The sequence below is a fragment of the Hylobates moloch genome, unplaced genomic scaffold (genome assembly GCF_009828535.3).
Source record: "Hylobates moloch isolate HMO894 unplaced genomic scaffold, HMol_V3 SCAFFOLD_19, whole genome shotgun sequence".
Taxonomy (NCBI): domain Eukaryota; kingdom Metazoa; phylum Chordata; class Mammalia; order Primates; family Hylobatidae; genus Hylobates; species Hylobates moloch.
In genome coordinates, this window is record NW_026652294.1 from 39,213,502 (window position 1) to 39,228,417 (window position 14,916).

At 50.4% G+C, this 14,916-nt stretch overlaps 1 protein-coding gene and 4 non-coding genes across 11 annotated transcripts; 1 reads left to right on the forward strand and 4 right to left on the reverse strand.

Annotated features, from left to right (window-relative positions):
• Positions 1-1,209: 1,209 nt before the first annotated feature.
• Positions 1,210-14,696, reverse strand: AURKB (aurora kinase B). Of its 7 annotated transcripts, none has more exons than XM_032138458.2 (9): positions 14,465-14,696; positions 6,657-6,729; positions 4,220-4,322; positions 4,053-4,107; positions 3,658-3,849; positions 3,232-3,370; positions 2,973-3,121; positions 1,702-1,876; positions 1,210-1,523 (listed from the first exon to the last, which is right to left on the reverse strand). In XM_032138458.2, exons 2-9 carry the CDS (start codon positions 6,702-6,704, stop codon positions 1,350-1,352), a joined length of 1,035 nt encoding a protein of 344 aa, XP_031994349.1. In that variant the 5' UTR covers positions 6,705-6,729; positions 14,465-14,696; the 3' UTR covers positions 1,210-1,349. The 7 variants fall into 7 exon arrangements, with proteins under 7 accessions (XP_031994349.1, XP_031994351.1, XP_031994348.1 ...); XM_032138460.2 differs by lacking the exon at positions 14,465-14,696 and adding an exon at positions 6,991-7,050 and having other exon boundaries at positions 3,232-3,416; positions 3,800-3,849; XM_032138457.2 differs by lacking the exon at positions 14,465-14,696 and adding an exon at positions 6,991-7,050.
• Positions 12,589-12,660, reverse strand: TRNAW-CCA (transfer RNA tryptophan (anticodon CCA)). Its single transcript has one exon. It is a non-coding gene; the product is annotated as a tRNA-Trp (tRNA).
• On the forward strand, positions 13,270-13,341 carry TRNAG-UCC (transfer RNA glycine (anticodon UCC)). The gene has a single exon. It is a non-coding gene; the product is annotated as a tRNA-Gly (tRNA).
• Positions 13,962-14,033, reverse strand: TRNAD-GUC (transfer RNA aspartic acid (anticodon GUC)). Its single transcript has one exon. It is a non-coding gene; the product is annotated as a tRNA-Asp (tRNA).
• On the reverse strand, positions 14,557-14,628 carry TRNAP-CGG (transfer RNA proline (anticodon CGG)). Its single transcript has one exon. It is a non-coding gene; the product is annotated as a tRNA-Pro (tRNA).
• Positions 14,697-14,916: the final 220 nt, after the last annotated feature.

Below are 14,916 nucleotides of genomic sequence, written 5' to 3' on the forward strand. Positions count from 1 at the left end.
AGCGAGACTCTGTCTCAAAAACAAAAACAAAAAAAACCACAAAAACTTGGCCAGGTGTGGCACACCTGTAATCCCAGCACTTTGGGAGGCCGAGGAGGGTGGATCACCTGAGGTGAGGAGTTCGAGAGCAGCCTGGCCAACATGGTGAAACCCCATCTCTACTAAAACTACAAAAAAATTAGCCGGGCTTGGTGGCGTGCGCCTGTAATCCCAGCTACTTGGCAGGCTGAGGCAGGAGAATAGCTTGAACCCGAGAGGTTGGAGGTTGCAGTGAGCCGAGATCGGGCCACTGCACTCCAGCCTGCACGACAGGGTGAGACTCCGTCCTGCTGTGTAGCCAGGCTGGAGTGCATTGGTGCGATTTGGGCTTGCTGCAACCTCCACCTCCCAGGTTCGACCGATTCTCCTGCCTCAGCTTCCTGAGTAGCTGGGACTACAGGTGCACACCACCACGCTCAGCTAATTTTTGTATTTTTAGTAGAGATGGGGTTTCACCATGTTGTCCAGGATGGTCTCGATCTCCTGACCTCGTGATCTGCCCGCCTCAGCCTCTGAAAGTGCTGGGATTACAGGCATGAGTCACTGCGCCCAGACTTAACTGTTTTTTGTTTTTGTTTTTTTTAAAGACTCTGAGTAAACTGTGAGTAGAATAGGCCCTGTTTAACCTGATAAAGGGTATCTATCAAAAACCTACAGCAAGCATCATGCATAACAGTGAAACCTCGTGTCAGGAACAAGACAGAATCACTGCTGCTTCTATTGGCTTCTGTACTAGATCCTGACCAGAGCAGTGAAATAATCAAAGACAGCTTCTAGGGTACAGAATCGTTCAGTTTCTCCTATGTTGGCAAAGGGGCAGAGAATGAAACAGAAAAGGAAAAACTAGAAGTTGGACAACCAAGAGAGAGGTGAAAGAAGGTGGCCAGAGATGGCTGGTGTTCCAATGTGGCAATGGGGAGCCAGGGCCCCCAGTGCCCCCGGGCTCTGGGAGTCAGAGCAACGGAAAGAATAGACAGTGAGGGTAGAGGTGGAAGTGGGGGTAGGGGTGGGGGTGGCTGGGAGCTGACCAGGTGGGGGTCAGAGCTGAGAGGGTAGGGTGTTACCAGGGATAGCAAAGTAATGCTCATCCGGGCTCCTCAGGGTGAGCCAGCTCTCCTTCTAGGGAACAGCTTCCTCCACAGCAAAGCCTCCACCTAGAAACATCTCCACTCATCAGTACAAAAAGCTTCAGCCTTTATTAAACAAAGGAGGAGGTAGAAGACAGATAAGGGAACAGTTCAGGATCCCTTCTTTCCCCTATACATACACAGACATACAAACACACACACCCGAGTGAATGACAGGGACCATCAGGCGACAGATTGAAGGGCAGAGGGAGGCAGCACCCTCCGAGAGTTGGCCCGGACCCAAGGGTGGGCTGAGACCTGGGCCAGGGGCAGCCGTTCCGAGGGGTTATGCCTGAGCAGTTTGGAGATGAGGTCCTGGGCTCCCGTGGGCACAGAAGCGGGGAACTTTAGGTCCACCTGCAGGTGTGAAGAGATGGAAGGGCTGCATTAGTTTCATTAGTTTCACCCTGGCTACATCTTCCTTGACTACGCATTGTTTGGAGTTACTTAGGGTCATGCAAATACACTCTGCCCATCCCCAGCCCCCCAGCTCCTGGCCTCAGCAGCTGGCACGAAGCCCAGGCTGCCCTCCCACCTTGACGATGCGCCGATAAGTCTCGTTGTGTGATGCACTCTCAAAGGGTGGGTTCCCCACCAGCAGCTCATAGCAAAGCACTCCAATGCACCACAGATCCACCTTCTCGTTGTGCATGCGCCCCTCAATCATCTCTGGGGGAAGGTAGTCCAGGGTGCCACACATTGTCTTCCTCCTGGGAGGGATAAGGGGCGTGGGCAGGGGTCCCAGTGACATAGGAACTCTCCTTTCCCTGCTGCCTGATGGCAGGGAGCCAAAAGACCATGGGATGTACCAGGGGAGAGGTCCAGCCAGGCAGGGCCACTGGAGTGGGGGTGGGGTTGGGGTGATGATATATCCCAAAGCTCCAGAGGTGAGCCTGCACACAGCCCAGCAACTCCACACTGAAGGATATATCTTAATAAGATACTCCGATATGAGGGCAGTGTTCATTAGGAGTTCACTGGGGACATCTCTAATGCCCATCAGGCATGTTCTGCTTAAATAAATCAGCTACTGTGTGATACTATGAAACCATTAAAAAATGTTGTGGGAGGAAAAAAAGCCACTGCTCCGGACTTTTTTGAGACAGAGTCCAGGCTGGAGTGCAGTGGGGTGATCTTGGCTCACTGCAACCTCTGCCTCCTGGGTTCAAGTGATTCTCATGTCTCAGCCTCCCGAACAACTGGGATTACAAGTGTGCACCACCATGTCTGCTTAATAAATTTTGTGTTTTTAGTAAAGATGGGGTTTCGTCATGTTAGCCAGGCTGGTCCACTGGTCTTGAACTCCTGGCCTCAAGTGATCCACCTGCCTTGGCCTCCCAAAGTGTTGGGACTGGTAGGCGTGAGCCACCGTGCCTGGCCAAAGTTTTACCATTGGCCTGTACGGGGATCAAACCCGCGACCTTGGGATTATTAGCACCACACTCTAACCATTTTTTTTTTTTTGAGATGGAGTCTCACTCTGCCGCCCAGGCTGGAGTGCAATGGTGCAATCTCGGCTCACTGCAACCTCCGCCTCCCAGGTTCAAACAATTCTCCTGCCTCAGCCTCCCCAGTAGCTGGGATTACTGGCGTCCGCCACCACGCCCGGCTAATTTTTGTATATTTAGTAAAGACAAGGTTTCATCATGTTGGCAAAGCTAGTCTAGAACTCCTGACCTCAGGTGATCCGCCCTCCTCGGCCTCCCAAAGTGCTGGGATTACAGGTGTGAGCCACCGCGCACGGCCCCTGGAGAGGTTTTAATGGCCCAGCCTCACACCCACGGCTGGCCTCCCAGGCCACCATACCTCAGGGAGGGCGCATGCACAGACCAGCCGAAGTCAGCAATCTTCAGCTCTCCCTTGAGCCCTAAGAGCAGATTTTCTGGCTTTATGTCTCTGTGAATCACCTTCTTCCCATGGCAGTACATTAGAGCATCTGCCAACTCCTCCATGATCTGGGAGGGGCAACGACAGGCAATCAGACAAGGATGGACCTCCAGCTACAAGCAGCACACCCTCAGCCTCGAGCCCCCTACTGGCGCCCCAGGTGCCCACCCGCCCGGACCGTGGCTGTTCGCTGCTCGTCAAATGTGCGGCTCTTCTGCAGCTCCTTGTAGAGCTCCCCGCGGGGGGCATACTCTAGAATCAAGTAGATCCTCCTCCGGTCATAAAAATAGTTGTAGAGACGCAGGATGTTGGGATGGCTGGGGGAAGAGACAGAGGAGGCCTCAGGCCAAAGGCATAAAAGAGCTGGAAAAGATGATAGGAGCAAGCTGGGGTCAGACGTGGCCCAGGCCGGGGACACCAGGGCTGGGAGTGGTAAGGGGAAACTGGAGGCAGATTTCTGGATTCAAGGCTCGCCAGGACTAAGACCTAAGTGGGGCTCACTAGCCATAGCTACAGAGAAAGCAATCTGGATGAAGTGGGGCTGAATGAGGAGCTGGGGGTGAGGGAGCAGAGGGGCTTCGGCTCAGGGGGCATCAACCCATACTGCAGGTGGGCCTGGATTTCAATCTCTCTGCGCAGCTGATGCTCCACGCCCTCCTTCTCTATCTGGGACTTGAAGAGGACCTTGAGCGCCACGATGAAATGGCTTTTCTTCTCCCGAGCCAAGTACACGTTTCCAAACTTGCCTTTGCCCAGAGGACGCCCAATCTCAAAGTCATCAATTGTGAAGTGCCGCCTGCTTAGAAAGTGGAGGAAGGCAACTCAGAACCGGGTTTGGTTATTAAGAGGTTTGCTTTCTCTCTGCTTCCTCATCCCATCCTGTCCTCCGCCCCACTTCTCTTCATCCCTACTCCTCCTGTGCTTAGGTTTTATCTCCCCGACTTCCTGCCTGTTCACTGTCCCCTCACCCCCATCCACCCCAAGACTTGGGGCACTTACGTTAAGATGTTGGGTATCCCGCTGCTATTCTCCACCACCTTCTGGCCAGGGGCAGCTAAGGAGAGAACAGGTAAGTTGAATGCGAACAGAGATGACCTTCTCATCCCTAAACCCTCCCATAGACGGTCATCTCCCCAGCTCAGTCCTCTTCCCCTTGCCCCAGTTACCTGTGGGCTGGACATTGGAGCGGCTCATAAGGACAAGTGCAGATGGGGTGACAGGCTCTTTCCGGAGGACTCGCTGGGGCAGGGTGCTCAGGCCAGATGGAGCCTGAGAAGGAGCAGGGGGTAGCTCTGAGGGTGCCTTTGTCTGATGACCGGGGTGGAATGTGCTGCAAGCAGTATTTCAGCCCCTTGCTAAAGAGCCACCCACCCGCCTACCCCCAATTCAAAGAGGAACCCTGATGTGACAGTTTTGCTTCCCAGCCTCTGCTCATAGTCCCGTATTAAAATGGGTTATTAATAAACAACCTAGGGCCGGGCACAGTGGCTCACGCGGTCAGGAGTTCAAGACCAGCCTGGCCAACATGGTGAAACTTCATCTCTACTAAAAATATAAAAAATTAGCTGGGTGCGGCCAGGCTTGGTGGCTCATGCTTGTAATCCCAGCACTTTGGAAGGCGGAGGCAGGTGGATCCTGAGGTCAGGAGTTTGAGACCAGCCTGGCCAACACAGTGAAACCCCATCTCTACTAAAAATACAAAAATTAACTGGCCGTGGTGGTGCACGCCTGTAATCCCAGCTACTCAGGAGGCTGAGGCAGGAGAATTGCTTGAACCTGGGAGGCAGAGGTTGCAGTGAGCCGAGATCATGCCATTGCACTCCAGCCTGGGCAACAGAGGTAGACTCATCTCAAAAAAAAAAAAAAAAAAAAATTAGCCGGGTGCAGGGGCAGGCGCCTGTAATCCCAGCTACTCGGGAGGCTGAGGCAGGAGAATCGCTTGAACCTGGGTGGCAGAGGTTGCAGTGAGCTGAGATTGCGCCATTGCACTTCAGCCTGGGCGACACAGTGAGACTCCATCTCAAAAAATAAATAAATAAATAAATAAATAAAAAATAAATAACCTAAGTAGGCCTAAGATAAGGGGCAAAGGACTCACACCAACAGCTAACATTTCACCTCTTCGGCCCTGGCCCACACTTTTCAGGCATGGAGCTGTTCAACCTGTATAAGTCCTGTCCATAACAACACAGTCATTCATCTAGCCCCTCACTTACACCACAGTAGAGAGCTGGGTCAATGAACACCCACAATTCAAGGGGTTTAGCACAGAGGTATTCTCAAAGTCTCCTAAAAAGCTTAGTTTATTAAGGCTTAGATAAGATGCTTGAGGCCTTGAATGTTATAGCAATAACCAAGATTTTCACTTTGCAGGAACAGGCTTTAAGGACACTAGGAGCTACCCTGATGGCCCTGGACCACTTCTCACTTTCAACTTCTTTTTTTTTTCTGAGACGGAGTCTCACTCTATTACCCAGGCTGGAGTGCAATGGCGCCATCTCGGCTCACTGCAACCTCCACCTCCCACGTTCAGGCAATTCTCCTGCCACAGCCTCCTGAGTAGGTGGGATGACAGGCGCATGCCTCCACGCCTGGCTAATTTTTGTATTTTTAGTAGAGACGGGGTTTCACCATGTTGGCCAGGCTGGTCTCGAACTCCTGACCTCAGGTGATCCACCTGCCTCAGCCTCCCAGTGCTGGGATTACAGGCGTGAGCCACCATACCTGGCCTCACTTTCAACTTCTCAAAATAATAGATGCACTTTCTTTTAGGAGTGACCAAGGTAAAAGTGACAATGGTTTCTCATTCAGACTCCATTCCTGACAGCCTCACTCAGTGCTCCATGAGGGAGGGAGCTGATGCACAAGGGAACAGACAGACTCTCCAGGAAGCCTGAGCTCCACAAACAGGGAGGAAAGCCTGTGCAGGGCCCCTTCCTTCTTCTGCAGCCAAGAGAAGAAAGCCCCTAGGACCCTAAAAACCTGTTCCCGAATAGTGATATTGGTACAGATCTACAAATAAGCAAGTTGAATAAAATACAGTCCAGAAATAGACCCACGTATATGTGGTAATTTATATATATATAATAAAGGTGGCATTTCAAATCAGAGAGGAGGCCCTTCAATGAAATCTGTCTGGACCACTGGGTCCAGATCCATTTAGATCCTTACCTCAATTTGGTCATTAATTCCAAATTGTAATTTAGACTTGCCCTGGGCCTTTTAAACTGTAACTTTATATCCTTTTAGAGTCTATTTCTATTTGCTGTCTAGTTAATTTTTTTTAGGATATGGGTTGGGAATCATGGCCTGAAGGCCAGGCTCTGCCTGCTCAGTCCCAGATATCATTTGTACGTGACGAGCCCTGCAGAGGTCCTCACCGGCTGGGAGTCACTGGCTGGTCAGATTCACATTGGCAGCACCTGACAGGATGTGGCTACAAATGACCAGACCGGGTTCTGTCATCAAACTTGGGGCCCGTACTTTGGAGCATAACGGGGAAGAAAGTGCTTAAAGGATTGCTCATTGCAGGATCTCAAGTTTCCCAGCAAGAACTCGCCATGCGGGGTCATGGGGGCGCGGGGACCGAGGGAAGGGCCTTACCGTCTGCCGGCCATAGGGCCAGGGGTAGGCGTTCTCCTTCTGGGCCATCCTTAGAGGGAAAGGGGGAGGAGAGCTGGGCGGAGAAGGGAAACAGCCGTGAGAAGCAGAGAAAAGGAGAGAGAGAGGGAGGGGTTGGGCCGATCGAGCCGGAAGCGCTAGCCCGAGCTGGTAAAAGGGAGCAGGTCAGCACACTAGCCCCAATCCGGGCGCTGGTCTCACCGCCCCCACCCTTCTATCGTCCCTACCTCCTTGCAGGCCAGCCCAACGGACCCTCTGATCTGCCTGATCATCTGCCCACTCCCAGCGCAAGGCCTGCGACAGGAGGCCAGCTCACCTGAGGTCCAAGGCACTGCTACTCTCCCGGCCGCCCGCAAACCACTGAATCTGCCACGCCGCGCCCTGGCCAAGGACTTTTCAAATCTCCCGCCCCGGCCCCATTGGGTGAGCTCGTCGCCCATGCCTAGTTCCCATTGGCTCGATGTCCTGTGACGTAGGTAATGGGAACCCAATGGAAGAGGCGGAATGAGAAGGGCGCACGCTTGGCTTCCAGCTTAGGAAATTTCCCCAAATTCCCCCAGTGAATTATCTTGCTTTTTCTTTTCTTTTCTTTTCTTTTCTTTTCTTTTCTTTGCTTTTCTTTGCTTTGCTTTGCTTTGCTTTGCTTTTCCTTTCCTTTCCTTTTCTTTCTTTTCTTTTCTTTTCTTTTCTTCTTTTTTTCCTTCTTTGAGACAGAGTCTCTCTCTGTCGCCCAGGCTGGAGTATAGTGGTGCTATCTCGGCTTGCTGCAACCTCTGCCTCCTAGGTTCAAGCGATTCTCGTGCCTCAGCCACCCGAGTAGCTGGGATTACAGGCGCCCGCCACCATGCCTGGCTAATTTTTGTATTTTTAGTAGAGACAGGTTTTCGCTGTGTTGGCCAATCTGGTCTCGAACTCCTGTCCTCAGGTGATCCACCCGCCTCGGCTTCCCAAAATGCTGGGATTACAGGCGTGAGCCACCGTGCTCGGCCTTCTTCTTTTTATAAAAAAATTAAATCTTTAATATAACTGGAGTTTATCCTTATGCATGTATGAGCTGGGGTCTAACTTCTCTGCCCGATGGAGCGCCAGTTATGTCAACACCATTTGTTAAACAAACTGCCCCAACAGAATTTAAATGCTGCCCTTGATATATAATGTTAGCATATTTACTTGTGTCTATTTCTAGACTTTGTATTCTGTTGTTTGCTCATTTGCCTGTGTGTTTATTCTTGTGTCATTACTATGTCGTTCTTAAAAGTTCTGACATTCCTGGGAGGAGTTTTCCACCAGTAGACCTTTCGTTGCAAGATCTCTGTTAGCTGCCATGTTGTTTGGGCCCACTTTCATTTTTCCTCCTTCCTGCCACACTCCCTTCTTTTCTGCTCTTCCTAACCCTCAGATTTCATTACTGGGTTAAATAAATACATTTTTGGGCCTTCTATGAAATAACCAGTGGATATTTATTAAGTACGTACTGTCCAGCACGCTTCTTCTTTCTTCTAACACTCTGTTTTTCCTTTAGGGGACTACCTGTCTCTCCAGTCTATGCAATCGGTTTCTGTAGTAGTTTCTGTTGCTGACAACCCCAAATCCCTAGGTTGATGAAGACCTATTTAAATCTCACTTTTTTTTTTTTTGAGATGAAGTTTCGCTGTGTTGCCCAGGCTGGAATGCAGTGGCATGATCTCAGCTCACCACAACCCTGCCTCCCTGGTTCAAGTGATTCTCCTGCCTCAGCTTCCCAAGTAGGTGGGACTACAGGCGTGCGCCACCATGCCTGGCTAATTTTTGTATTTTTAGTAGAGACGGGGTTTTGCCATGTTGGTCAGGCTGTTCTCGAACTCCTGACCTCGTGATCCGCCTGCTGCAGCCTCCCAAAGTGCTGGGATTACAGGCGTGAGCCACCGCACCCGGCTCTTTTTTATTTATTATTATTATTTTTTTTGTCTTTTTTTTTCTTCTTTTTTGTGGAGAACAGGGTCTCGCTATATTTCCCAGGTGGGTCTCGAACTCCTGGGCTCAAGCTATCCTCCCACATCTGCCTCCGTGAGAGCTGGGATTACAGGCGCGAGCCACTGCGCCCGGCCTTATTATTATTATTATTATTATTATTATTTTGAAATGGAGTTTCAGTCTTGTTGCCCAGGCTGGAGTGCAGTAGCGCAATCTCAGTTCACTGCAACCTCTGCCTCCCGAGTTCAAGCGATACTCCTGCCTCAGCTTCCCGAGTAGCTGGGATTACAGGTGCATGTGACCATGCCTGGCTAATTTTTTTTTTTTTAAGACAGAGTGTTGCTCTTGTTGCCCAGGCTGGAGTGCAATGGGGTGATCTTGGTTCACTGCAACCTCTGCCTCCCAGGATTACAGGCGTGCGCCACCATGCCTAGCTAATTTTTGTATTTTTAGTACAGATGGGGGTTTCGTCATTTTCACCAGGCTGGTCTCGAACTCCCGACCTCAGGTGATCCACCCACCTTGGCCTCCCAAAGTGCTGGGATTACAGGCGTGAGCCACCACACCCGTCCAGGAATACACTTTAAAGGCACTTGTGTGACTACTATTAAATTAGTCAAATCTTAACATATTTTGCTATATTTGTTTATGATGTTTTTTAAATGAACTAAAAGGCATACAGGTGGAGTTCCAGTGTAAAATTTCAAGAATTAGGCTGGGCACTGTGGCTCATGCCTGTAAGCCCAGAACTTTGGGTGGCCCAGGTGGGTGGATCACGAGGTCAGGAGATTGAGACCAGCCTGGCTAAGACGGTGAAACCCCGTCTCTACTAAAAATACATAAAAAAAATTAGCCAGGCGTGGTGGCGGGCACCTGTAGTCCCAGCTACTAGGGAGGCTGAGGCATGAGAATGGCATGAACCCAGGAGGTGGAGCTTGCAGTGAGCCGAGATCATGCCACTGCACTCCAGCCTGGGCGACAGACAGAGACTCGGTCTCAAAAAAATAATAATAATAATAATAAAATAAAATAAATAATTTCAAGAATTAGGTCTATGTATATTGTTTCTCTACCATTTTCTTCTGTGGTTGTTATGGATGAAATTGTGTCTCTCCAAAATCCATATGATAAAGCTTTAACACCGAATGTAAATGTATTTCTAGACACAGCCTTTAGGGAAGTAGTCAAGGTTAAATGAGGTCATTTGATTGGAATCCTAATCCTACAGGGCTGGCATCCTTAGGAGAAGAGGGAGAGACTCCAGAGTTCTCTCTTTCCCTGTCGGCACAGAGGAAAGGCCATGTGAGGACACTGCAAGAAGGCGGCATGTAAAAGCCGGCAAGAGAGGCCTCAGCAGACACCAACGCTGATAACATCTTGATCTTGGACTTTGAGCCTCCAGAACAGTGAGAAAATAAATGTCTGTTGTTTAAGCCACCCAGTCTGTGGCATTTGGTTATGGTAGCCTGAGCAGACTAATACAGATTTTAAGGTCAGTGGAAAACTACAAGCACTCAATTCAGGTAGGACTACTCGTGGCTTAGACCCTTCAGGAACAAGGTTTGGGTCTCCCTACCAGGAAAAGAACCAGGACCAGTTGAGGGGCTGGCTGAAGACAATGTGGAAGACAAAACGGGTAGTAGAAGAAGCTAGTTAGGCCAGGTGCGGTGGCTCACACCTATATTCCCAGCACTTTTAGGAGGCTGAGGCAGGAGGATCACCTGAGGTGAGGAGTTCGAGACCAGCCTGGCCAACATGATGAAACCCCGTCTCTACTAAAAATATTTAAAAAATGGCTGTGCACGGTAGGTCACGCCTGTAATCCCAGCACTTTGGGAGGCCGAGATGGGTGGTTCACCTGCACTCTACTGCACTCCAACCTGAGTGACAGAGCAAGACTCCCTCTCAAAAAAAAAAGAAAAGAAGAAGCAGCTAGTTATCAGCTACCACTACGTGGCCAGTTAGAGAAACAAGGACTGTAAGTGTATTTCCTTTTATTTCCTTTTTTTTTTTTTTGAGACGGAGCGTCACTCTGTCGCCCAGGTTGGAGTGTAACGGCATGATCTCAGCTCACTGCAACCTCCGCCCCCAAGCTCAAGCGATTCTCCTGCCTCAGCCTCCCGAGTAGCTGGGATTACAGGCGTGTGCCACCACGCCTGGCTAATTTTTTTGTATTTTGAGTAGAGATGGGGTTTCACCATGTTGGCCAGGCTGGTCTCAAACTCCTGACCTCAGGTGATCTGCCCGCCTCGGCATCCCAAAGTGCTGGAATTACAGGCATGAGCCACCACACCTGGCTGTATTTCCTCTTTATTTTGTTACAAATATATTTGTGTGTGTGTTTCAGCTAATAAATGTACACAAAATGATAGAATTAGGAAATGATCATTTTGCATCTCCTTACGAAATAACTAATGCAGGCAAGGTTTTCTGGTTGCCCTGGAAGTGAGAATGGTGGTGGGACTGCTGGGTAGCCAGCCTCACAGCCAGCTCCGCCTTAGGTCGCCAGAGTTTCTATGCTGTTATCTTGCTCAGGTCATCAGCAGTTCTTCAAGCACCGTTTCTGCAAGGACTGGTCAACTGTCTGCCTCTGTCTTGGACACAGTGATACAGTGACACAGTGACGGCTGTGGCAGAAGGTGGGCAGGGGCAAGGAAGGGGAAGGAAAGCGGAGCACAGATTTTAACCTGGACAATGTCTGCTGTGTGGATGGTGGTGAGATGGTCCAAATTCTTCCCCATCAACCAAAGCCAGTCACACTTACAAAGGTATTGTTAGTGGAGGAGAGAGAGGTGAAGTGAATAAATTTCCCACTGGAAAAGACAAGGCATACAGGGTGGCTGGCCTGGATTCTTTCCTTCCTTCCTTCCCTTCCACCTTCCTTCTTTCCTTCCTTCCTCCCTCCCTCCCTACTTTCCTTTCCTTTTTTTTTTGAGATGGAGTCTCTGTCGCCAGGCTGGAGTGTACTGGTGCCAATCTAGGCTCACTGCCACCTCTGCCTCCAGGATTCAAGCGATTCTTCTGCCTCAGCCTCCCAAGTAGCTGGGACTACAGGCGCGCGCTACCATGCCCAGCTAATTTTTGTATTTTTTAGTAGAGACTGGGTTTCACCAAGTTGGCCAGGATGGTCTTGATCTCTTGACCTCGTGATCTGCCCGCCTCGGCCTCCCAAAGTGCTGGGATTACAGGCGTGAGCCATCCCACCCTACCAGTTTTGTTTTTCAGTATACTGGAAGCAGCCAAAATGCACGTGGTCCTGGGCTTCTAGTGACTGCTGGGAAGTCTGGAGATAGGTAATATTTGTATTTAATATCCTTATGTTCAGTGTTAAGTAAACATACATAGAACAGCAGAGATTATTAAAAACATTAAAAAAGGCCGGGCACAGTGGCTCACGCCTGTAATCCCAGCGCTTTGGGAGGCCCAGGCGGGCGGATCACCGGAGGATGAGAGTTCGAGACCAGCCTGACCAACATGGAGAAACTCCGTCTCTACTAAAAATACAAAATTATCCGGGCGTGATGGTGCATGCCTGTAATCCCAGCTACTCCAGACGCTGAGGCAGGAGAATCCCTTTGAACCTGTGGGGGAGGTTTCGGTGAGCCAAGATAGTGCCATTGCATTCAAGCCTGGGCAACAAGAAAGAAACTCCGTCTCAAGGGAAAAAAACATACAAACAAAAAATAATAATTAAAAAAATTCTTTAAAAATTTTCATACAACAGGGATTTTTAATTTTTAAATTTATTTTTACTTTTATAGACCTTAGGGGTACATGTGCAGTTTTGCCACAGGGATATATCACATAATGTTGAAAGTCTGGGAAAGTCTGTACCCAACTTCTGAATAAGTTCATATTTGTCTCATTCCCCTCCTATCCTTCCACTGAGGAGGCGTTTTTTTTCCCTATCCTGAAAAATGTCACTGTAAATCTATTTGATTAGGGAAAACAACGTTTCATTTGACCCCGACGTGATTTGAACACGCAACCTTCTGATCTGGAGTCAGACGCGCTACCGTTGCGCCACGAGGCCTGTCCAACTGCGTGACTTAATGGGTCTGTTGAGCAGCAATAAGGGGCGTACTTTTGTCATGAGGCCCCATCTTTAAGATTTGTCAGCGCATTTCTCTGAGGCACCAGCTGACGAGGTGTGGGCGCACGTACGTAGGCATTAAATTCATCCTCTGGATAAATAATAAAGAGAGGCAAATTGTGTTTAGGCAAATTTGGCTTAAGGCCCAATTCATTAACTGGAATCACATTGAGCTCGTTGAGCTCACTCTACAGAGAAGCCATTTTTATGTGTCTAGGACTTTTTTTTTTTTTCTGGAGATGATAAATCATCATGGTGTCGCTGCAGTTCTCGCCTCCTGGACAAATCTTAGACGTAATCCCAGCTCTGCCGGTGACTCAGCTTCTCTGGATCTTGGTTTCCTCGTCTGTAGACTGGGCATAACCCTACAGGTTCATGTGGGGTGGGTGGCGCGCGCTAGCAGTGAAGGTCACTCACAATTGCGCGCTGGGCAGACGACGGCAGCCATTACTTTTACCTCGATCTCGCTGATGCTGTTTCCCTGGATCCGCAGGGGTCCAACCCGACTCACCCCAACCAATCTGAGGTATGAAAACCAAGATTACCCGAGCGTTGGTGGTATAGTGGTGAGCATAGCTGCCTTCCAAGCAGTTGACCCGGGTTCGATTCCCGGCCAACGCAAGTAGTTTTGGGTGTTTATTGTTTTTTTTCCCCCTCTTTTCCTTTTCGTGTTTTCTGGGCCCCGGCATCGTTGAGGGTTTTCGTGAGGTTTTCCTGAGGAACCTTCCGCTCCGAAAGGACCCGCTTTCCGCTACACCCGCGACCTCGGCCGGACCACCGCGCTCCTAGCGGATGCGCCCTGCAAGCCCCTCCAGACGAGAGCAGCGCGTCGGAATCTCGGCCCGGGGTTGCCTACTGTTCCCGGATCGCAGTGCGAATCCACAAAAAGCAGAGAGGCGAAAGGAAACAAAAGCCCGGGCTTTGCACCCTGGACGGCTGGGGGCCAAAGCTACTTGCCCAGGTTCAAGCAGACGCTGGAAATGCGCACTTCCGTCAAAGAGGGAGCAAGCTAGGTCAAGTCTGAGCGCTAATGAACATACTGAGCGGAGCAGATAATGGCCACTTCAGGTGCACGTTTGAACTCTTAAGTTGCTTGAAGTAAAATGGAAACTTAGAATGCGAGCTGGAGAGCAAGGCCAAACTCTCCTCCCCTCCTCCTTTCCCTCTTTTTTATAGCTCCATCCCAGGGACCAGGACGGATTTAATGAAAGCAAAAAGAAAGTTTCAAAACTACTAGTACTCTCCCCGTCGGGGAATCGAACCCCGGTCTCCCGCGTGACAGGCGGGGATACTCACCACTATACTAACGAGGAGGGATCCGCACATAACCATTTCCGAATCCTTGATCTGGGACTTTACACTCGGCGTGCTGACAGCATAGTTTCTAGGGGTTCTGTTCTTTCAACCACCGAGAAACGCCGACCAGAAACTGTGGGTGTATTTCAGGCACCAATAGTCAGATGGAGTGACCGAAAGAGACAAAGTGACTTCAGGGCTGCAGAGAACCAAGTTCTGACAGTTCCTGGGCTCTCCCGAACACTGTCATCCACAACTATAGATTGACCGGTGTCAATCAAACCGAAACCAGGCTGTGGTGGCCGAGTTGAGACACCACGAAGGAAGTCAGGAAGCAGAAAGGGGGCGACCTGCCCAAGTCTGGGCGTGCCTCCTCTCTTCCTGACATGCCAGGCGGGTCTGGGGACTGACATTCTTTCTGCTACCGCGGTGCCACAAAAGAGCTTACTGTATATTGATGACTTCTAGTCAAGCCTCCTGCAGCGCTGGTCAGGTAACACATTCCTTGAAGACACTCTTGTCTCAGCAAAATGTAAAGGAGGGCTCGTCCGGGATTTGAACCCGGGACCTCTCGCACCCGAAGCGAGAATCATACCCCTAGACCAACGAGCCGACAAGAAAACACTACCGCGAACCACCTTACAGGTCGTGCCAGGCTTGCTATAGTGCTGGGTCCACTATGCATAGCGGAACGGTCCTGGCGCGCGCTCAGGGACAGCCTCCCTCAGGCCGAGTATTTTGGAGCACGGGGCTGGGAATCTCTTGGCTCCCGGCCGTGAGCTCCGGCTCCTCCCAGGAAATAGCGTCGAGGAAGTGGCCTCGGCCTCGCCCCCGCGCCGCCCTGCACGACTGCCTTGAACACCCGGGTTGCTGCTTTCTTTGGTTACCGACTTGGTGCCA

What these genes read in the sequence shown, in the direction of transcription:
- AURKB (XM_032138458.2), bottom strand. Translation starts at nt 6,704, where the DNA reads ATGGCCCAGAAGGAGAACGCCTACCCCTGGCCCTATGGCCGGCAGACG. An exon ending in GGCCCTATGGCCGGCAGACG is followed by an intron (nt 4,323 to 6,656) that starts GTAAGGCCCTTC and finishes GCTCCTTCTCAG; the next exon opens with GCTCCATCTGGCCTGAGCAC. An exon ending in CTTATCGGCGCATCGTCAAG is followed by an intron (nt 1,524 to 1,701) that starts GTGGGAGGGCAG and finishes TCACACCTGCAG; the next exon opens with GTGGACCTAAAGTTCCCCGC.